Here is a 21,424-nt window from a genome sequence, read left to right on the forward strand (position 1 = left end):
CCTCCTCCTCCTCCACCGCCCACGGGAAACGCGACCCGGGACGCCCGCGGAAAGGCCAGCTGGAAGGCGGCTGTGGACAGAGAACGGGGTTTGTCCTTCCTTCCGCAGCGCCCCCGGACCCTCACCTCCTGAGGGGCCAGCCTCGCCGCTCTCTGGCGCACACCCGCTCCCACCAGGAACGGGAGCAAGAGCCAGGATTCTTCTACTTAAAAAAAAAAAATAATAAAGTCAATTTTATTCAAGAAAAACCAAATGCGCCCATTGCCACCCCCTCCCCCCCCCACTGGAGGGACTTGGCTGTGCTGTTAAAAAACTCGGGAGGTTTCCCTTTCCTCAAAGGCTGCGATGCCGCCAGCCCGGCACAGAGCACCCGCTCCTCGGGGGTGACCCCTCTGCGAGAGCCCGCTCTGGTGCGAGGCCATCCGCGTCGGTGAGCAATCACAGCGTGGTTGTGGCGGGTCCTGGCGCCAGCCCCTCACCTCTGCAGCCCACACACCCGGTGGAGGGTCGCAGCTCCTCAGCTGGCTCCTTCCCTCCTTCGGCCCTGCTGTCTCCACATGCCCTCCCTCGTCTGGCTGTCCCCCTGACAAGGGGCTCCGGGGACTCATTTAGAGAGTATGAGCCCCCAAAGTGGAAGGATGGGGCATGGGGTGCAGGACAGGCTCTCAGTGGCTCAGGGCTGGTTCCCCAGCATCTTCAGCATCAGCGCTGCTTGCACTACAGCCACCCACTGGCTGCAATGAGGCCACGTACTGAAATTCCTCCTGTCCAAAAATACACCGGGTGTTTGTCTCGCTGCGGGAATGCCCTGTGGTGGCCACAGGATGCCATCGGCCAGATACAGCTGCCATCGGCATTTTCAGCTACTTCTGGACAATGAAATGCGTGTTGCTCGGTGAAACAGCCGCTGGGAAAAGGGAAGGGCTGATCAGGCAGAGGTAGCAGCTGTGCGGAGACCAGGTAGAATCCAGTGGGGGGTGCCAATGAGATCACCCGTTTAACAAAACGAAAACCAAAACTGAGAGAAGCAGCATTGCTCATGAGGCTGTTTGGTGTGACACACTCCCCAGCCCACCCATGGAGGAGGAGGCACGTTCAGCGTGGCGTGTGCTGCAGTGAGGATGGATCCCTGGGCTCCAAAAGGGGCATCTCCCCCACACCCTACTTCCCCACAGGCAGCAACACCAGGGGATGGCCCCACTGCTTTCCTGTCTGTGCTTTACCTCTGGGGAAAGGGTACTCCACTATAGCCCTACTGGGGCAACCCACCGGCACCACCACCCAACCTCCACTGAATGAAAAGGAAAGGCAACAAAACAAAACCCACGGCACAAATGGAAAGGGAACGGCCAGGCACTGGCCCAAGGCTGCTGAGAAGGGAGCAAGCCACTCTGTGTCCCAGTGGTGTCACCCCCACTACAAGGCTCAAGTCCCTCCGTGCTACAGCTCCGACTGTGAGCGAGAGATGCGTGGGCCCTTGCGGATCTCCTTCCGCTTCTCCTCCTTCTTCCTCCTCTTCTCCTCATCCCGCAGCGCCTTCTGAAAGGTGTCAGCGCTGGGGAAAAACTGTGGGTTGACAACAAGGAGTCAGCATGGGGGAGCCCCCACAGCCTCCCAGAAGCACAACCCCCCCAAACACACCAAAGCCAATGGCAAGCCTCACAGTACCAGAGAGGACAGGATGGATGCGGCATGAGGCAAGTAAGAGTCTTGACCATGAGGCAGGTGGCCACAGGAGAAGGGAGAGGGCAACAGGTGCCCAAAGTAGACCACAGTTCAGATGGGGAATTCAGTGTTTGTGTTTCAGCCATGCTTATTCAGTGACAGAGGCTTTTGGCCATTCCCCACAAGTCACCCATTCCATTCCCCAGCCAGCTGCCTGGAGCTGAGACAGTGATGGGGAAGCCCAAGAGGCAAGCTGGCAGCATTGCCATCTTACCTCTGACTGGTCCGTTTTAAAGGGATTGCGGTAATCGGGAGATTTCTCACTGATTCCCAGCTCCTGAGCCATCTGCAGAGCAAAAGGGGAGACCGCACTGTGGAGTGGTGCCTCCCACTCACACCCCCTCAACTGTGACCAGAGTCCCCTACTCTCCCACCAGCCCCATCTATGCTCCAGCTCTTCCCCCACCCCTCAGCTCAAGGACGGCCCCCAGACACAGGGGGCCTCTGCCTTCCTTTTACCCCAAAACCCTCAGCCCCCACCTATCAGCAAAGAGGGGTCACGGCAGGGGGGACAAAGAGCCGTACCAGCCGCAGGACCTGGGAGTGGGGTCCCTGCTCGAACACACCCGTCAGGTTGCAGAAGCCGATGCCCCAGCGGATGAGGTTGTTCCAGTTGGAGTTGCGGTCGAAGTAGTGGTGCACAATCTTGGGGAAGCGTAGGACGACATCCCCGAAGAAGGCAGTGTTCTCTACCACGTGGGAGTAGGCTGTGGGGACCACCACCAGCCCCATCAGCACAGGGCCCCATCCCCCCAGCACTTGTGGTCCTGCCAGGAGGTAGGGAGGCTGAGTGCAAACGGGTAGGCTCCCCAGTATGAACTGGTCAGAGAGGCAGCAAGAGGGACCACGACAGGGACCAGCCCAGGTCTGGTCTGGATACACAGGGATTTGTACCTACCCCAGGATCGATCCCAGGAAGAATGTGTGTGGTGCACCAGAGCACCAGAAAAAGGAGGGGGGTAAAAACCAGAGAGGACCTACCATCCTTTATCTTCTCATCCTGAGGGAAGGGCCCGTCAGGAGGCACGTCGGCGGCGATGAGCACAGCACGGGAGTCCTCCAGCACCTGCCAGAGCCCTTGGTTACTGCCCTGTCCTGCCAGCCCTACCCTGTACCCTGGAGGTGCTGCCACAGTTAGCCCACTTTGAAACCCCATGGAGTCCTCCCTTCAGGTCCTAAATCTCACTTGCTACAAAGTTCTTTTCTCTGACTCCACAGGTCCCAAATCTTCCCATTTCTGCCCACCCTTGCGGGCACAGAGTGCAGCCAGCACTGTGGCTTACTTTGAAGAGTCCCTTGAGCATGATGTCAATGATTTTGTACTGCTGGTTGACGTCATTGAGCTCAATCAAGTTCTTCAGAGCATTCATCTGGTCCTTGCGCTTCACCTCAAACAGCTTCTTATCTGCACCACTGTCAAGGGCATTGTCGACACTCTCCTACCACACTGCTGCCCTCCCCCCTCCACCAGGCACCATCCCAGCCCACCCAGTTCTCCATGAGGTGTCTGAGGGCTGGGGGCCAGCACCTGAGCCAGGATGAAACACAGATTTCCAGTGAATCTCTTGCCCAAACACCCCAGCAGGGCCCTTAACAGCGCTGAGAGCTTGTGGGGAGCTTTCTACTTGCTAATCTTGCTCTGGCTGATGGGCTGAAGGAAGAACATAAACTGCCACCTTCTCCATGTGTTTCCACATATTAACTATCTTTTCATACTTTACCTGTTCACCAACGGATACTGCTGCATATTAAGAAGGGTTTACATTAGCCCACCTCCTTGTGGACAAAAAATGTCTGTGGCACAGAGGAGACCAAGTGCCACAGGCCAAGGAGTCCTCTTCCACAATCCCAGTTGGTGACCCCAAAGCAATGACAAATGCAGGCATGCTCTGCCTCCTGGCTGGCCATGCCACTTCCAAGAGCAGACTAGGAAACGTGCTTAGTGCCCAGCATAATGGAGCAGAAAGGTGAACACCAGGCAACACTGCCATTTCTGCTCCTGCACCAAGCCAGGCACTTGGTCAGCAAACCCAGGAGCTTGGCTAAAGCCTGTCTACAGAAGGGAAAAGCAGTAACTTCCCAGTGCTTCTGGATCCTCTCTTTTCCACTTCCTTGTGCCCCTTTCCATGGTCTCTGACCCTTTCCCTGTGCATGAGCTCCCTCCAGCCTCTGTAGCCATTAGTGCACACATGAATCACAAGGGACAGGCTGCAGAGGATACAGATTTCCAAGCCAGAGTCCACTCTCTGTTTCTCCAGGTCTGTGAAGCTGCCCTGGGACAGCACCAATGCCAGCAGAAAGGGGAAGATGATGAGAAAATCCATGTTGGCCGCTGCAGCCTGCAGAAAAACAGACCAACAAAACCAATGACCAGTGAGAAGACATATCAAAAAAAGTCACACAAGCGTCTTGGGACCAATGGCACACTGCCCTCGGCACCAGGGTCCTTGCCCACCTCTCCCTTGTCCTCATGAGGGGTCTGAGGGATACAGTGGCCAGAGTAGAGCCATATGGTGATGCTGCAGGCAGCCTTCTCTCCCCTACAAGTGACACCCTGGTCTTCCTCTTCTCTCTACCTGCTTCCACTGCCAGCCCCCAGGGATCTAATGGAGCACTGACCCAGCAGAAAAATTAAGTCCCACCCCTCCTTCCAAAAATAACAGCTAGCTTTTTGCTGGGTTTGTGAAGCAGAGCAGCCCAACAACCAAAACAGCAGGTCTTACTGGAAGAGAAGGATCACTGAGGGGCTGAAGTCCATCTCTCCTTCAAGTCCCAGGTGCAACCAGTTCAGCAACCTCCCTTCACCCCTTGAGGTGCTGGTACCTGGACCCTTTCCCTCACTACAAGCTGGGTGTCAGCTCTGGGTCCCATGCCAAAAAGCAACAGTTGGGTGACCTGCTGGTAACTTCCCCCTGCCCCCAAGTGAGTCCCTTCCCAAGCAGTGTCTGAGGCTTTGCAGGGATGCTGTTGGGCGGAGCTGCTCCTGACCACAAAGGTCCCTCAGACAAAGTGAACTGCTGGAGGAAAAGGTCCTTGAGAATGAGAACCCTCTTTGACAGTCTATACCTGGAAAAGGAGAGCAGTACCTCAGTCCCCAGGAAGCAGAACTTGAGGTGGTCGGTCTTCAGGCACGAGGTTTCCACAGAGCTGAGCAGAGGCCTCTGGCAATTATGGAAGCAGCAGCTCCTTCAGAGGCATTGTCTGAGCTGCCTCCTGCTCCTGAGGGAAAGGCAGATGTTTAAGGCCACCAGCGTTGACTTCACCCTATGACCCACTGCTCTCTTGAGCATGAGTTTGCCTGCCCAGACAAACCTGTCTCTGCAATGCCCTAACACTGAAACAAAAACAAATCCTTTCTTGTTTTTTTTCTTGTTGCTTTTCTTTTCTAAACAAATACAATTTCTTCAACCCAGGCCCATGAGAGAGAGGCAGCACCAGCAGCTCTCCCAGCCCTGCAAGGATCAGCAGCAGCTCCCACCATGCACCTCCTGCCAAGGCCAAGCCAAGCATCTTCACACCCTTGGCAGAGGTAGGGGAACAGCGTCAGGTGAACATGAGAAACCCTCTGAAATATTTTGCTGTCGTGCTTTGTAAAAGGGAAGGGAACAGATCAGAGTTAATACAACCAGTGTTACCGAAGAAGACACATTACTGAAGAATGTCCCGTGTTTTGGACACAATGCAGAGCCAGGACAGCAGCGCAAATCCCCTTGGGGTCTCTCTCCTCTGCCCACTGTGGTGTGAGGCTTAAGCCATATTCCAGCCATCCTGAATGCCACAAAGCACACTGACAAGCCAAGGCTGTAAGGAAAATTCTCCAGCCCAGGCAAACAGATGTTCTGCTGGACCAACCAGCCTGGTCAGCTTCCAAGAGACTGCTTCACCCTGCCAAAATCCATGACCCAAGGATCCAGGGCCTGGCTCAGAGAGGTGGTGCAGGTCTCCCCTCATAGCTGCTCACTCCCTCACAAACTCTCAAGCAGGAGGAAGTGCAGCAATGCAAAAGCACAAAGAATGAGTGCCCTGGGACCCAGGCTCCTGATTGCCCCTTGGATCAGACATGCCACCATAAGGACCAGGCTGGCTATTTGTCATGGTGATGGAGCACTGGAAAGAGACACTGGAGGCAGCCAGTGGTCTCCAGACCAGGCTGGAAGGCAAAGAGCAGAAATGCTGCCCCCAACAGCTCTGCCATGCTGCCCATGGTAGTCTCAGCATGTCTGGTCAGGCTGCTGCACCCCCATTTCCAACACCAGAGTTGGGTGGCTGGATGATGTTCTGTAGTCACTACAGGGGAGAAGATGAACTGCAAAAAGCCCTGTTCAAGGCAGCAGCAGAGCAGAGCACAGCCCTCGGCCGAAGCAGTTGCTGACCAGCTGGTTCCTGCAGCAGACAGTCCACCAGGTGCCTGCCTGGCTGCCCCCGAGTCTCAGAACAGTGACAGGGTTCTTCAGGGACACAACAGCAGATGCTGTGCTATAGATGGTTGATGTTTTCAATGAAAATGTATTCAAAGCCTCCTACACCAGCCCTAAGGATTGTCCCATGGGACAAGGACAGAGGTAGAGGACTGGAGAACCACACCATACCAGAAGCCCAGACCTTTTCATCTGATCTGCTGGCACTCATTCTCACATCAAAGGTATTTACTTGCCATTGTCCATCAGGGCTGAAACCAGTGAAAATGAAGCAGAACCCAATTGCTTCTCTCACCCACAGGGAACTTGAGGCTCCTGATGCCATGTGGGGCCACTTCAGATTAATTTCCTTTCGCTGCCCTGGCAATTTCACCCCATTTTAACAGAAGAGGACATTCCTTCCTCTCCAGGCTAAACTGTGTAAGTGCAGAGATGCCAAAGCTCCTTGCAGATGTTCATCCCTGATTTCCCCACAAACTCTCTCTCGTGTCTTCACACCCGCTGAGGGATGAGATGAGACAGAAAAACCGCAGAGCTGGTCCTCTCTTCCCTCCCTGCTCCTCCCTGAATTGATTTCTGCCAAAGACAGCTCTGCCTGATGCTCCCAGAGCAGTCCAGGGAACCAGGGCCTGGCCTGATGCTACAGATGGAAAGGAGTTTCCACCAACATTGCCTCACAGCCCTGGCCAGCTGGCTGTTTCAGCAGCAAGCCCACCAGTCTGTCTCGCTGTCTCCCAACCTCTTAATTTAGATGTGTTTTTCCAAAGACATGACAACAGATGCTGTGTTATAGATGGTTAGTACTTCCCATTAAAATGTTTTCAATTACTTTATAAATTTTCCTGCAGGAGCCCCATCTGAAGCAAGCATCCCTGAGATTTATGCACTTAATGAGCTTGCAAGACAGAGCCATGCTGCAATGCTTTTGGTTCCCAGGAGAGACTTTTGCACGACCCCCCACTTCCTCTCTGCAGACACTGAAATGTAGGGGGAAAAACATCATCCTTTGCCAGAAGCATGCTGTGGCAAAACAAGGAATGAAGACTCCCTGCCCCACGAATCCATCCCTGAGCTGCTCCTCTAACAATCAGGTGAGGATTAATCTCTTGTTACAGCTGAACCAAAAGCTTTGGAAGTGAAACACCACTGCTCAGACTCCTTCTGGGAGAACATTTCTATGTGGGGCTTACAGGAGCAGCTGCTTCTGTTGAAACAGCACTGCCCACCTGCTCGTCTATAAAGCCACCCAACTACCAAGCCTAGAGGCTCGTTTGGCAACCCCGATTTCCTGCAGGAACGGGTTCATCCCAGCCCACCCTCGTGCCTCCCGTCTGCCGGAAAGGTTCAGAAGCACCGTGAGGAGCTCGGCCGACCGCTGGCACAGGGAGATGGGAATTCTCCTGCAAGCTCCGCTGAAAGTAACGGCAATCACACAGGGACGGTGGAGGGCAAAGGGGATTAGCCGAGCCTACCCCGGCCGCGCTGCGGGAAACCCACCCGGAGCCGTGTCAAGTGGAAGTAGCAGGCGGCACACGGGAGGATGCGAACCCTCGGGGCGGGACGGCACGGCAGCTCCCCGGAGCCGCGCCGCTCCGCTCCTCCCGCCGCTCCAGGAGGAGCGGGGCGAGCAGGCGGCGATGGCAGGCAGAGCCCGTCGGTCACAGCCCTTTAACCCAAGGTCCGGCGAGCTGCTCCGGCGCCGCACTGCCCGCCCCGCTCATCGGCCACCCCGGCTGCCCGGCAAGGAGGGCCCCTCCCGGCTCTCGCTCGGGGAGCACCGGCCACCTCCGCCCCGTCCCCAGGTGCCCCCGGAGCGGCCCCAGGGCTGCTCCCGCCCTTCCCTCCTGTCCCGCCTCGGCAGGGCAGCTCTTCCCCCCGGCGCCGCTGTGACTGCCGGGGCGGGGAAGGCTCCCCCCTCTGTCCCGGGAGGCGCGGCCGCTGCCCCACCTGCGGGCCGGGTGCCGGGTGCCCAGGCCGGCGCTCACGCCCGCCGCGCTGCCATGCTGCTGCTGCCGCCGCTGCTGCCGCCGCTTTCCCGCTCCGCCCCGCCGTGTCACTTCCTGAGCCCCCGCCCCGCCCCGCCCCGCCATCGGCACCGGTCACGGACCGGTGGGGCTGCCCGGGCTCCGGCGCTGGGGGGAGCCGGGCTCGCACCCCCGGGGCCCCTCTCGTTGTGGGAGCGTTTCAGAAGGGAAAGGAACCCCGTTAATTGGAGCCCAGACGGGAAAAGGCACTTAGAGGGTCTGGAGACAACAGACAGAGGGTGCTGGGGCTAACTCTTGAGCTGGAAGAAGTCTCCTCAGCCCCATGGGAGCTTACTTACATGAGAGTAAGTATCTGCTTCCCCCGGGGGCCTGGCTGAGCCCTCACCGCCCCTTCCCGCCTAGAGCAAAGGGGCGATCCCGCAGCGCTGTCACACAAGGTGGGTGAGCAGAGCACCTCTTCCACAGCATCCCTGTACGACATCATTTCCCCAGACAGGTCTGTATTTTGATAGATGAAGGGCATCAACCAAGCCTTATCCCCCACAGAAAGGGAAACGGAGCTGTTTCAATAACAGAACTTTTTAATTTCAACAAACCCGTTTCTCAAAATGAGCAACAAGTCCTTTGGCCATCTTCTCCCTACTACTCACTGGGAATAAATGGCAGGATGGGGTCTCCTGCTACATTCTTACTTTGTTCCTGTGCTCTGTGCACCAAATCTTCTCATTTCAATCTCCAATGTGTGAGAGGGACACTGCCACATTTCCCAGACATCTGTCATTGACAGCATGAGTGGAAACCAAAGGAAAGGCATGCGTACTACGGGAATTCCCACATTTGACGTATCACTGATCGGAGATTTTCATTACTAAACCAACCCTGCTGAAGCCATGGAACCCCACTCCCAACCTATGTGAGAAACATCAGTGTAGGTAAACCTGAAGAAAAGTCAAAGCTAAATTTTGACCAGAGGATTTTGTCTTCCATGTCCATGACTATCTTATTGATGTAGCTCCACTGCTGCACTTCAAGTGCATCTAAGACCCTTCCTAATCAAGATTTGAAGGTTTCTTAACAGGTGAAAAAAACCAGAAAGGAAAAGTAACTTTAGCAGTGTAACAAAACCTGCCATCCAAATTCCTTTGCCTCTGTACAGAGAAGCAAAATGGACTGCAGAGGGACTTCATGGGGCTCGATGGCCTCCACCAGGACAACTTGCCCTCTGAGTGTCCCACAAGGGAGCAGTAATATCACGCTGGGGGTAAGCACGAGCACAAGCAACTCCTGACAGCACAAACACCACACCCACCACGTACCCTACACATGGCTGATGACAGTGTCCCGCAGTGAGGGAAGTCCCTACACCCACAGGAAATCACTGCCATGGCCACTTCCATTACTGCTACATGTCTGAGGCAATACAGCATGATGAAAACAGGAACACAAAAAAAGTCTGAGAAAGAAACAAATACTGCATCAGGCTCCCTCTTTCTCCACAAGGCATCTGGGAGTGGCCCCTGCCTCCAGCACCAGAGAAGGGGATTCAGTTCTCAGAAGCAGACGCTAGGCCCAAGCAGAATAAAATCTCGTCACTCCACTCAGTGGTTTCCAAATGCTTTCTGCATTTTTCAAGTACCTGAGTCATATTTGGGTTTCCACTACTTCATGGGCATACTGGTACTAGATGGTATGCAAACAGAGAATAACTCACTGCTCATCTTTCCGAGAAATCAATACAGGGACTGTTACTGCTTTGAAGCCACAGACTCCCCAGCCTGCTCCCCTTCCATCAGACCACCTCTGCCTTATAGATGAATGCAAGCCCAGCACACAGACCCATCTTTAATCCCAATTGTCTCCTCATTTCCCAAATGTCTTCTCAGATTAGGAGATGATGAAGTCTTTCATTCCTAAGTTACCCAAGTGTAGAAACCACTCATAGTTTTTCAATTTTGTTTGCCTTCAGCTGGAACAAGAGAAGGAACAGCAGATTAAGTATTCCTTCTACCTCTGTTACACCTGCCATGCACATCACCTACCAAAGGCATCTGCCCAGCAAAGGATACACAATGTCCTGATGTTTTACACACGTGGTCCTCTGTACTGAGAGGGGATCCAGCAACGTCTGAATGATCCCTGACTGCTCTGGCTCCACCTGGCAATGACTGCTCTGAATCTGAGGGATTAGAAAAGAGAATGATTTCCAGAGCAACAGAAATTTGTTGAGCTTGTTCCATCATACTTCCACCTTCATCTCCACACAGAGCAATGAGATCTTCAAAGGCTAAAGCAAACACCTAGGGATTCAATTCCCATTTTCCTAGGCATTTACTGCTCTCTTACCTGACAAAAAAAGAGGTGAAGAGCACAAGATGTGGCCTCAGGCAGCTCTGCTAAGTTGGCTTCTGATGCCTCCTGAACAATCTGGCTAATTTCTTTTTGAGAAATAATATTGCTGCTCTGATATCTCACAAACTTGAACAAAGGAAAAAACAGAGACATTAAATAGTGGAGGACCCACAGAGTGCAACAGTGACTCATCACCTGCAAAGACCTCTTCTGTGTAATGGAATGCTGCAGCACCTGAACCACAAGTCTGATTTTTATACCACTTCTAATGGAAACGGTGCAAGTATCTATGTTGATGGTGCTCTGATTTATAGCCAGACTTACTTTGGTTTAGGTGGGGAAGGAACTAAAATAAATGAGGTAACCTTTTAAAACTGAAGTAAGAACAGCAAATACTAACAGACCCATCTCATATCTGAAGGGGAAAATTCACATTAATAACCCCTTCCTCTCATTCTCTGCCGTGAGGGCTTTATTTTCAGTATTTCTGCTGGGTAGGACCACATTCCCCCTCTAGCCCGCAGACCCCATGAACTGCAGGGTAGTATATTGCACTAACTCCCTGCCCTGAGAAGTCTGGTCTGTAAGGTCAAAGATGGGAGACAAGCTGTGATGCCAAGCAGCCAGCTTGCTCCCTGACTGGTAACAGCAGTTGCCTGTTCTCTGCAAGCTTCCCCTCTCCTCCCCAGGGGTCCTAGATGATATAAATAAATGCTACAAACACCAGAAGAACAGGATGTGCTCAATAACAGTAGTCATTTTCTGCAGGGTGTGGAAGTTCACTTGAAAGTATCATTATTAATATAGGACACAAATAAAGTGCCAGACAAAGCCACAGCAGTATCTGAGACTGCGTGTCCATCCATAGCAGGTTAAGTCCCAATAATCGGCCCACATGCATCGTACCAACATCCTGGGAAAGATGGGGAACAGCCCTCCCTTCTGCTGCTCACCAAAGTCATCAGCCTGAGAACTTCTGGCTGCAGAAAGGACTTCTGGCCCCCACTGAGTAGTGTGAAGAGCAGGAATCGGTGCCACGGCTGTGAAGCAACGTGTAGAGCTAGGAGAGAAGGAAAAGCCAATCAAAGACAGCTGTAAAACTGCCCAAGTGACAGGCTGAACCCAGCTAAGGACAGTCTTGAATACTGACCCCAGGTTTTCTCTTCCAGACCCCACGCTGTGAAACACTATGGGGATATTTTGCCCTGTTCTTACTTGCTTTTTAATCTGTCACGCTCTGGGCAAGAGTTTAGTCAAGAGGACAAAAGCTTAATAGCTTTTCAAAGCAGAAAATACATTTTGTCCATCTTTGTGCTGGTACAGGAAGAGAAATCTTCTCCTGGGGTACATGTCATAAAATAGTGAGGGAATATCTTTAGCCTGGGGTTTTAAAAATAATACCCTCTGGTTTCAATATGAGGACAACTCTCCTGACCTCAGTTTTTATTTAGCTGCAGAATACCCCCTGGGTAATGAAGCAAGCCCTGTAACAGAAGCTGAGCAAACTGAGCCTGGATCTGCATCAGACAGTGGACTGTGGGAGCAGCCAGGCTAATGGTGGCAACACAGCCAGTAGAGAAAATGTTCTTACTTAATGAACATACAGGATAACATAACATATATTAGGTAAGGCCATAAGTCTGTGATGACATGAAGTATTTCACTGAATGCTAAAATTAAAATGTTATTACATTGTACTTATTACAGGTTAGGAGCATGGGATGGACAAATAAAACAGACCACCTGATATACCTTGTTATACTATAGCAACTCACCAGAGTATTAGAAACATCTCTTTTCCACTGGCAGTCACATAACTTCCCTATTGCCACTAAAAAAATTTTTCTATAGGAAAACAACACTGAAAAATAATGTAAAATATTTGGAGGATATCTTTCATCTGGGGAAAATGAGAAGTACCAGCACTGTGCATAAGACTGCTTTGCACATTTGGAAATATCTCTGGACCAAAAGAGGGTTTTAGAAAGCCTCAAGTGAGTCAACTCCTAGAGGCAGAGTCCAGGACAGACTCTTTCCAGTGTTCTTGTATCTTTCAGCCAAATACAGCTATGACCCTCATTCTGCTTGGAATAAAGAGATTTTTGTTACTGCTGTTGTGAACTTCAGCACCACAGCAGCCAAAGCAGCATGTTCAGCTGTTGCTGCAGCAGCATCGCAATTTAATCCCAAATCAGCAGAGCCTCCCCATAACTTTTTTTTTTTCCAAATCCAGCCTTTTAATAGTCTCCCTTCAGCTACTGGCTGTCATTCATCTGCAGTATTACATCTTCATCCAACCACTTCCTCTCTCTCAACAGTGTCCTTTTTGCCTGATGTTTATCCACTCCATCCCCTTCTCTATTAGTGTTTAAACAACTGAACTGAACAGGTCAGAGTACAGAGAACTTTCTGGTTTAAGAACAGAGCCAGCACCTGGACTTTGTGGCAGGAGGATGACAATAAGCAGAAGGGTCTGTTCTTCCCCGCCAACTGTACAACATGGTCATGTTACATTATACTGAAAATACAGTATACATTAGGTCTGACGTGGACTCTGGAAACCAAGGTCGGAATTTACCCCCCATAAATCCAGAACTTCCACCTTCCATATCCTAAGGCTGCCTAGTACCCTGTTCTCTCTTCCCTTCCTTCAGGGCCAGACTGTGACCAATATTGTCCTTTTGTAAGACACATCATGTCCAGATCCTCCCTCCCATAAATTTATGGTCTAAAGGTTTAATACAAATGGCCTGAAAGTCAAAGACTATTCCTATACTCTTTCCATTCCCAAACCTTTCACTCTTGCAGGGTTGGAGAATTAGTTTTACCTTCTGGAAAGCATCTTGGTGTCCAGAGCCAAAGTGAAGGTTCATGATGCCTGCAGGGGAGCCATGCACTGTGATCTCATCCCACAAAGCATAAGATTAACTTCAGGCATACAAATAATTTTTCTTGTTTGGCATAAACTCATTAAGCATCTGCTCCAGAGCGCTACTGGATATAGATCAAAGAGCTCAAAATCACTGCAGGAGGGAAACTAGGAGAAGAAAGAGCATGAAGACCTTACCAACATCCTGGTTCTTCACATACAAGTATTCCACTAAGGTTTCCAGGCAGGCAACCACTGCCTGAGAGAGAAGCAAGTCTTTCTGGAACACCAAGAGAAAGGAAAAAAACACCAATCAACAGCTATTGCAAGAGGAAAATTCATAAAGTGTCAGGATCTGACAAGTATGCAGCACAGGAAAATAACACCTTTCATCTCCTCCAAGGGATTCAATGTGCTGCAAATTATCTGTCACATCAAGGAGCCAGACAAAGGCACGGCTACTTATTTTGAGACTAAAAAATAGTAAGTAACAGCCTCCAAAGAATAAAGACAGGAGCCCAACATAGCTTAGGGGAGTTAAATGTAAACTGATGTACTAGCCTGGAGCCCAGCATCACTTGAGCAAGTTAAATGTATGCTGATGCACTTACTATCCCCAAAAGCACCTTGGCAGGGGCATGAGGGATGGACTGGGATTTGTTACACTTTTCCCACATTTGTCCCTATGGATGTGGTGTCCCTGCAGAGAAGGAGATGCGAAAACAGAGACTGTCAGTACACAGAATTTCAGCTACCCAGCTCAGCAGCAGGGAGCACCCGCATAGCTTGATTTACCTTCTTTCTCACTGCACTGTGCTGCAGCAAGAGCATTTTCCCTCCTCCTCATCACATGTCTATAAGGGGTGGAAAATGCAGGCAGAAGAAAAAAAAAATAAGCAGCCCCTTTGATTCTGCAACAGGGTGGTTTCTCCTTGGGTTAATGTTCCTGCTTGAAGCCACACACCACTGTTGTTCCAAAAGTCATATTTTATATACCTGCAACTGGACGTGCACCAGAAGGTTCTGCAGACTGACAACAAGTGAGAAGACCTGCTGTGTGGCAAGGGGGTGCAAGGCAGCGTCCTGCAGTGATGATGGCTGTGGTTGAGTAGCACTTGGAGCTGAGTTTTGGCCAACAATCACCAGCAGGGATGAGGAGAAGTTCTGTCGCAGGGCAGCTCTCAGGAACTGCATGATGCTCACTAGACAGGGAGATGCCTATTAGTGTGTGTCAGTGTTTTTCTCTGCCCTGCCCTGTGTATTGATGCCTGTGCAATAGCATGGGAGAGGGTGAGGAGAGAAAATGTGAGCTTAAGAGCCCACCAGAGTTGTGTGGCAGCTGCTGACAGCTGCAGACAAGAAAGGCAACACGAGTTCCCTTGTTCATCTCCTCATCTAAGACACTAACACAGCTCACACTCAGTTCCAGATGTCACTACCAACCTCCAAGGATGATTTGTCCAAACAGAATAACTTCCAACAGGTCCCTTTTGCCCTATCTCACCACCAGTTACACATTTAGAAAGCCAAATGGACCAAAGATTCCAGATTCCCTCCAGCATCCCCACCATTCCATTCCATAGTCACCAGTTCTCCCTTGTTGCTTGTAACATGGTACTGGTGGCTGCTTCCAGACAAATCCCCCTAACAGATGCAAAATACCTAACAGCAGGATTGGCTTCTTATTTGTGAAGATGACTGCATTCAGGACTTCTGTAAGGTCAACAGAGAGTGTCTGGTGAACCTAGAAGAGAATTAAATAGAAGAGAAAAAGTGGTGCTGGTTTGGAGCAAATAGAAAGCTGCCTTATGTTCTTCTAGTTCTTAGACATTACCCGATGATGACCAAGGGAACAGCAACAGGGTTTCAGGAGACTGAACCAGAAGGGAGTTACGTCATTGGACCCCCAAGTTTCACTCACCACAAGATGCTACAGCAGCACAGCTTCCAAACCACAGTGCAATTTGTCTGTCTCATTCTCACTACTCCCTGCAGACCCTCTGGCATGTGGATGTCAGCCTGCTAAGCACAGTAAGTGGCAGGAACAGCCATCACCAAACATGGCTGTACCTCAGCCACAGAACTAGGCAGCCAAAAACCAGAAGTGGCAAGAAGCTGTCCCTGCCTGCTGGAGCTGGGGCCTGCAGAGAGCTCAGGGATAGGAACTATTGCATGGGTGAAAGTGGCAGAGCAGTTAAGGGACTTGGGAACTAGGAGAAACAGGAAAGGCTGGCTTGAGAGAGAATTCTGCAACACATTGTTTCCTTCACAGAATACCCATCCAACAGCAATGGCATGAAGCCTCAAAGAGCCCCAGAAGAGTTCTAACTCTTCAGTAAGCCAGAGAGTTGATATTGGAAGGCAGGCATAAGGATCACAGGGCTGATTCTTTTAAATACTTTTCTGAAGAGAGAGATATTCCACAGGAGAACTAGGAGTAGCTCTTCTGAAGAGAGAGATATTCCACAGGAGAACTAGGAGTAGCTCCTGCAACAGAACAGCAGAAAGAGGCAAGAGAAGTGACTCTTCCTCTTATTTCCCCTCAGCAGAAGATTAGAAACACTGACACTTAGAAATGCTGAAGATTAGAAACACTGAAGCAGTCTTGAACTGTTTCCATTTCCCAGCTGTATCTGTAGTTTCTTTCCTCATCTCTGGTGCAAAAAGGATTCTGGGTTGTATATCATATCATGTATATCAAGCCAGCAGTATTGATAAAATCAAGCAACAGGTTTATAAGCTGCTAAATGATTGCACTTCAAGGATCAATATGAGCTGAGGGCATCAATTCCAGAAGATGAAGCTCAACACTTGACACTAGAATGCCTTTTGGGACTGGCACAATACCAGACACAGCCCTTACTTGGAAACTGAGAAGGCAAGCTGTGCTTAGCAGCTCCTAGAGCAGGACAGGCTGCATTCCAAGAGCTGACAGTCTGTACAAGTACCACTCTCTAAGCCTTAAGCAGAGGCCAAACGCTGACCAAGTAATGGGTGCAGACTTGGTCTGGGTTGGTCTTTTGGAAAACATCTTCCCTCAGCATTAGAAATCCAACCCTTGCCTTTCTGTGCACATGTATGCATGTCCTTAATGTGATTTTATCATCTGCAAACATTTGGGAGTGTACCAACTCCCAAAGATCACATTCTGCTGGGCATAACTGCAAGAGCAGAGCTCACAACTCATGGCAGGCTGTTTAACTCCGTATCAAAAGAGGCCTGGATAGATATTTGAAAAGGAAACATTTTTTCTTGTGTTGGCACTGGATGTTCTAATGTTCTAATTCCATTATTAGCTGAAAACTCCATGCTTTGTCTTGTTGGACTGCAAAGCATCAAATACAATGACAGCTGCCCACATTCATAAGAGCTTGCTAATATTGAACACTTTCTTGCCAATAATAGGTTCTATTTCACTATTGATCATTTTAGTAACAAAAAAGCAGTTTACAACATGAGAGCTCTGTCTTCCACCCCCAGTCTTCCCTTGAGAAAAGTTTTAAAATATATTTTGCTCTGTCCTGAAGAGGAAAGTGATTGGGATTAGGATGGCTGGATATGCACTTCTCCCCCCAGGATTTGTGCCATTCTCTAACTCTTCAATGATTCGTGTCTCAGACCTCCAGTGACACGCTAGCTTCCACTCTTGCTGGAGAAGTGCAGCAGGGAATAACTTGTGGACAATAACAAAAGAGGAATCAACACAATCAGATTACAGGCCAAAGCAAAACACCTTCCTCTGCTAATGAAGGTATTTTTTAATATATATACACATATTTATTTTTGAGGTTTATCCATGTGCTGACTCTGAACACTAGAGTGGTTCTAACCTCAGTATTGTAGCGATGCTGATAAAGCAAAAGGGATGCAACCAACAGCCATCCAGAGCACAGCAAGGCATCCTCAGGTGACAGGTGAGCAGGTCCAGAAGGAGGGGACCACAACCAGGTGCACTCCAAAACCTTCTGCAGGAGTTCTAGCAAGGACACATTGGAGAGCAGCACAGCCACTGCTGCATGGGAGAAACATAATCAGAGAGTGTGATGGTACAGGTTAAACCAGCTTGACAAGCACAAGAGAAGTGCAGAGCACATCCCTGCTGCAGTGAGGCGGCCCAGCAGCCACAGCTCATCTGAGTAAGGCTGTCCAGCTACTGGTATTCATCTCCCACAGAACAAACTGCTCAGCCAGCTAATCAGCTAACAACACGGTAGGAAGGTCAGTTAGAGCTGTTCCCTAGTATTGTCTAATTTTCTGAACTATGACAATACCAGGATATTTCAAACTAGGCATCAAAGGCCCACTGCTGTGTTTATGAACAAGAAAAATACAGTGATTCTGTCTTTCAGCAGCCAATTCCTGAATCATCAGAAGGCAGCAAATCCAATCCAAACCAAACCAAAATCCTCAACCTAAAAACCTCATCCAAAATACAAAATGGTCTTTGTTAATTATAATGCTGCATCTGGATGGAGAAACATCCACCTTACCTGCTGAGACAGTTAGAATACGTCTCTGATTGTCAAGCTACTGAAATTCACTTAGCAATCAATACAATCTTTGCCTCACCTCTCTGCTGACTACAAGGTGTTGTCTGATGAAGGCTCCAGTACAGAAAATTCAAGGATGGCTGCAGCAAGTCAGTGTCCCTTGGCCTGCATTTCCCACAGAGATTACTGACTGGAAATGAAAAAACACGTGTAACAAGGATACCAATAGGACACCAGTTGGACACCAGTTTAACAGAGCCCCTCAGCACAAGAAAGAAGTCAGTCAGTGGGGAGGGAATTCAAACAAGAAGTGAAAATAAACAGAGCATGCACAGACAAAGCAATAGGCATCTGCTCTACAGTGTTTGCTTTAGAACAGACATTGCAATGGAGGACGATAACAGAGAGGGGGGAATAGGAAAGGGTATATTAAAGGGCATGTATCACATCAGGCAATAATGAATCCAAGGGCAATGGACTTTAAGTTACCTGTTTCCACAGTGAAAATAACTGCAGTGTGAGTTATCTGTTTCCACACTGTGAGCTTGATTCTAGTACTAGAACAAGCATGAACAATCATGTGACTGTCTCTCATGGGGATCAGATTGGGGAAAGGCATGGAGAGCTGTGCTCCCCCACTCTCACCAGCTTTGCTCACGCTAGGAGTAAAGCGTCCTGTTTATTGTGAGCACCAAACACTTAGGAACAATGTTTAGTAAGAGTTAGGGTGGGAAATCAGGACTGCAGGGCTCAGCAAGACTGTCATTGGAGATCTTTTGAAGAGCTTACAGTCTGAGTAAGCAATTCTCAAAAAACACACATCAACACACCCCTTCCATCTAAGAGGCCTCATTAGAGGAGAGTGTCTTGCACATCCACCCCTGGAGAACATATCCTGGAGGCCAAGGGGTGGCTGGGGTAGGGACAGAGTTGTGCAGAAAAATACAAAGGAGAAAGCAAGATCAAAAGGAGTTTGTGACTCCTGGGAGCAGTTGAACTGTGTTCTAAAATCACAACAGCTAAAAAGACTGGGTTAAAGAGGCTATGGTTCTTCCACACCCCCAATTCGCATGACTAATGAATGTCCGAGAAATGCAGTTTCCTTAGAGGGGCAACACAGCCAGCCCTGAGGTTTAAAACATTTGAAATTGAAGGGGATAGTTCTTCAAAGTCTGATGGAGAGACCAATTTATCAGAGCAGGGAAGAGATGAGAGGATGGATCAGCTGAATTTTCCTCCTAGTACTTATTCTTTTTTCACAGTCTGTGTGAACCTCCAACAGCCAAGTAAGAAAGCAGAAGTCACCAAGTAAGGATCACCAGACAAGGCAGCAGGTCATGGTATGGTAAACAAACACAGCCTGCTCTTCTGTCTTTGGGGTGGAGTGGGCAAACCCTGCAGTTGGTTGGAAATCATATATTCTGGATTCACATTCCAGGGAAAGCCCAGTTTCACTAGACTGCTTGTTACTGATAGCTGATTAACAGGACATGACTGTGGCCTGAACCCCACAAGTGTTATAGCAAGAGTGGACAAGAAAGGATGATTCAGCAAGCACAGCAGACATACTGTCATGTGCCAAATCAACAATAGTCACTGACCCTGAAATCACATCATGATCATGGGAATACTTTGGCCACCTTGTGAGGTTTCAGACAAAAAATGTATTGTAAAAGCAAGAGGAAGAGAACCTGGGTTTTGTTAACTGAACTAGTTACCACAACTCTTTACAATGCTCTGGCTATGAAAGTATCTCAAAGCAACCATTATTATAATGTCTCAAAGGACAAAGAGCAAGCCTCTAATCATCTTATGGAACAATTAACAAACAGTTCTCTGGGAGAAGATGGATGCACATACTCACCCTGGTGAAGCAGCTTGAAGTCTGTGCTGTCCAGCTCCCTTACGCCCTTGCTCCGCAGCTGCACCAGGAAAAGAAGGCTCAGCAAAACAGGCAGGTTCCTGTTAGCTAAGAAAGGCACAGACAGCTTAGCTTGTCAGTGAACTCTAAACCGTTGTACCTTAAAGCGTGCTGGGAATTGTTAATTTTCTGGCTCCAGAATGAGGATGGGTTAGGGGAGGAAGTATTCCCTCTTTACACATACACACACACACACACACACACACACACACAGAGCCCCAACTTTATTCTCCTTTATTCTCATCTCTACAGTCCCCTCTGGATCAGGTCCCCTTTCTGCCACTGTAGGTTGGCCTGAGTTACACCTGAATCCTGACAGCACCATTTTAGGAGCAACTAAAGAAGGGGGAGGAAGAGGCTAGGGTCATTTACACCCATTGTGAGCCATGCAGGGAGCATGTTCCTCACACTTTGAAATTGATACCATTAACAAGCTAGAAGTCATCAGCCCTTTCTAGACTGCTCTCTTCCTGCCACTTGACCATCACTGGCAGCCCACACTTTCGACAGCAGCCCAGCTGCACAGCACTTGTTATTCTCCTTGTAAGACTGGAAAAATGCTCTGCATCCCATCCCACAGGGCAGAGCAGAGACACCAGAAGTCAGAGCACCACATATCAGGTCTGCATGTAAGGAAAATGGGGGTACTTAGAGCACCAACTCCTCAGGACAACCCTCTCCCTACTCTTCACTCTTTTATCATGCTGTAAACAGGTCAAGATTTTGTATTGTATACAGCCCTACCTACAGGAAGCAACTATCACCTCCAGAAAATGTTTTCACAAAGGCTCGTGAGTTTTCAGTTTTGAGGAGGAAACATTTATAGGTCTCTTTAATGTTAACATTAATTTGATGGAGTCCATATTGATGGAGTCCCACTGTTGGGCCGCTTTCTTGTCCAAAAGCAGGCTACTGTTTGAATAGGGATGCATATCCCCTGGACTTAAGTACCCCAGGCCTCACAGAGAGTTGCTTGTGTGCTGGGAGATGAGGAAGTCTGTGTCCAGAGTACATCTGGTGTTTGACTTTCTGGATGGGTTGCTAGGATCTCAGTTAACAAGTTCAAGATGCAGTATGAAGAAGAGCTATGCATACTAGTGGCAGCAGAAGGGCTCAAATGTTGGAAAAGCTCCTCTAGCTCAGTGTCCTACCTTCGTCACCAGTGGTTTGGAGGAACAGTTCTGTCCATAAATTTCCTCATGCAGATAAGTACTGAAGCTACATCAGCAGTTCAAAACCATTTTATCCTGGACTGTGTTCCTACAGCCATCTACCCTAATAGCTGATCTTATGGCAAGACCAAGTCACAGAGGCAGGATCACCTTGTAAGGTGGCTGAGCTGCTCTCTACCAGCAGCTGCTGCAGAATCTGTAAAAATCGGCTCCGAAGGAGGTCACACACAAGGACATCTTCATTTCTTTCCAGAAAGGTCCTTAGAGTCATCAACACCTTCCAAGCCACCTCCACAGAGCTTGAGCAGACAAGGTCCTGCAATGGAAGAAATACATACATTACCTTTCTACCCTGGTTAGGCAGAAGTCACTGCTATTTAATACCATTAGGCTAATGTGGTGCCTTGGGAAACAGCCTAATAAAGCACCATACGGTTTAAGCATGTTCTGATTAAACAGAGAACTGAATAAAGCAGGACTCATGTCTGTTAGGCT

At 49.5% G+C, this 21,424-nt stretch overlaps 1 protein-coding gene across 8 annotated transcripts in view; it reads right to left on the reverse strand.

Annotated features, from left to right (window-relative positions):
- Nucleotides 1–210: 210 nt before the first annotated feature.
- Nucleotides 211–21,424, reverse strand: part of LOC146443701 (coiled-coil domain-containing protein 134-like) — a 45,577-nt gene continuing 24,363 nt past the window's right edge. For 2 of the 8 annotated variants that reach the window (XR_014849194.1, XR_014849191.1), the window contains 12 exons: nucleotides 21,080–21,245; nucleotides 19,701–19,805; nucleotides 17,916–18,026; nucleotides 17,177–17,358; nucleotides 15,009–15,090; nucleotides 14,343–14,548; nucleotides 13,545–13,626; nucleotides 11,431–11,537; nucleotides 10,472–10,603; nucleotides 10,168–10,304; nucleotides 4,812–4,944; nucleotides 3,947–4,064 (listed from right to left, as the gene is read on the reverse strand). Coding sequence is in view for 4 of the 8 variants with exons in the window: in XM_085048433.1 (XP_084904559.1) it covers nucleotides 1,441–1,566; nucleotides 1,940–2,011; nucleotides 2,251–2,432; nucleotides 2,707–2,791; nucleotides 3,009–3,130; nucleotides 3,947–4,064; nucleotides 11,431–11,537; nucleotides 13,545–13,626; nucleotides 14,343–14,548; nucleotides 15,009–15,090; nucleotides 17,177–17,358; nucleotides 17,916–18,026; nucleotides 19,701–19,805; nucleotides 21,080–21,245 (1,746 nt within the window). In the remaining 4 variants the exon portion in view is untranslated. Of the gene's footprint in view, nucleotides 1,567–1,939; nucleotides 2,012–2,250; nucleotides 2,433–2,706; nucleotides 2,792–3,008; nucleotides 3,131–3,946; nucleotides 4,065–4,791; nucleotides 4,945–8,090; nucleotides 8,206–8,724; nucleotides 8,903–10,167; nucleotides 10,305–10,471; nucleotides 10,604–11,430; nucleotides 11,538–13,544; nucleotides 13,627–14,342; nucleotides 14,549–15,008; nucleotides 15,091–17,176; nucleotides 17,359–17,915; nucleotides 18,027–19,700; nucleotides 19,806–21,079; nucleotides 21,246–21,424 lie in introns of those variants that run through there. The other 6 variants (XM_085048433.1, XR_014849192.1, XR_014849196.1 and 3 more) reach the window with 6 other exon arrangements.

The sequence above is a fragment of the Lichenostomus cassidix genome, chromosome 1Aa, assembly GCF_008360975.1.
Source record: "Lichenostomus cassidix isolate B80296 chromosome 1Aa, HeHo_3.0, whole genome shotgun sequence".
Classification (NCBI taxonomy): Eukaryota; Metazoa; Chordata; class Aves; order Passeriformes; family Meliphagidae; genus Lichenostomus; species Lichenostomus cassidix.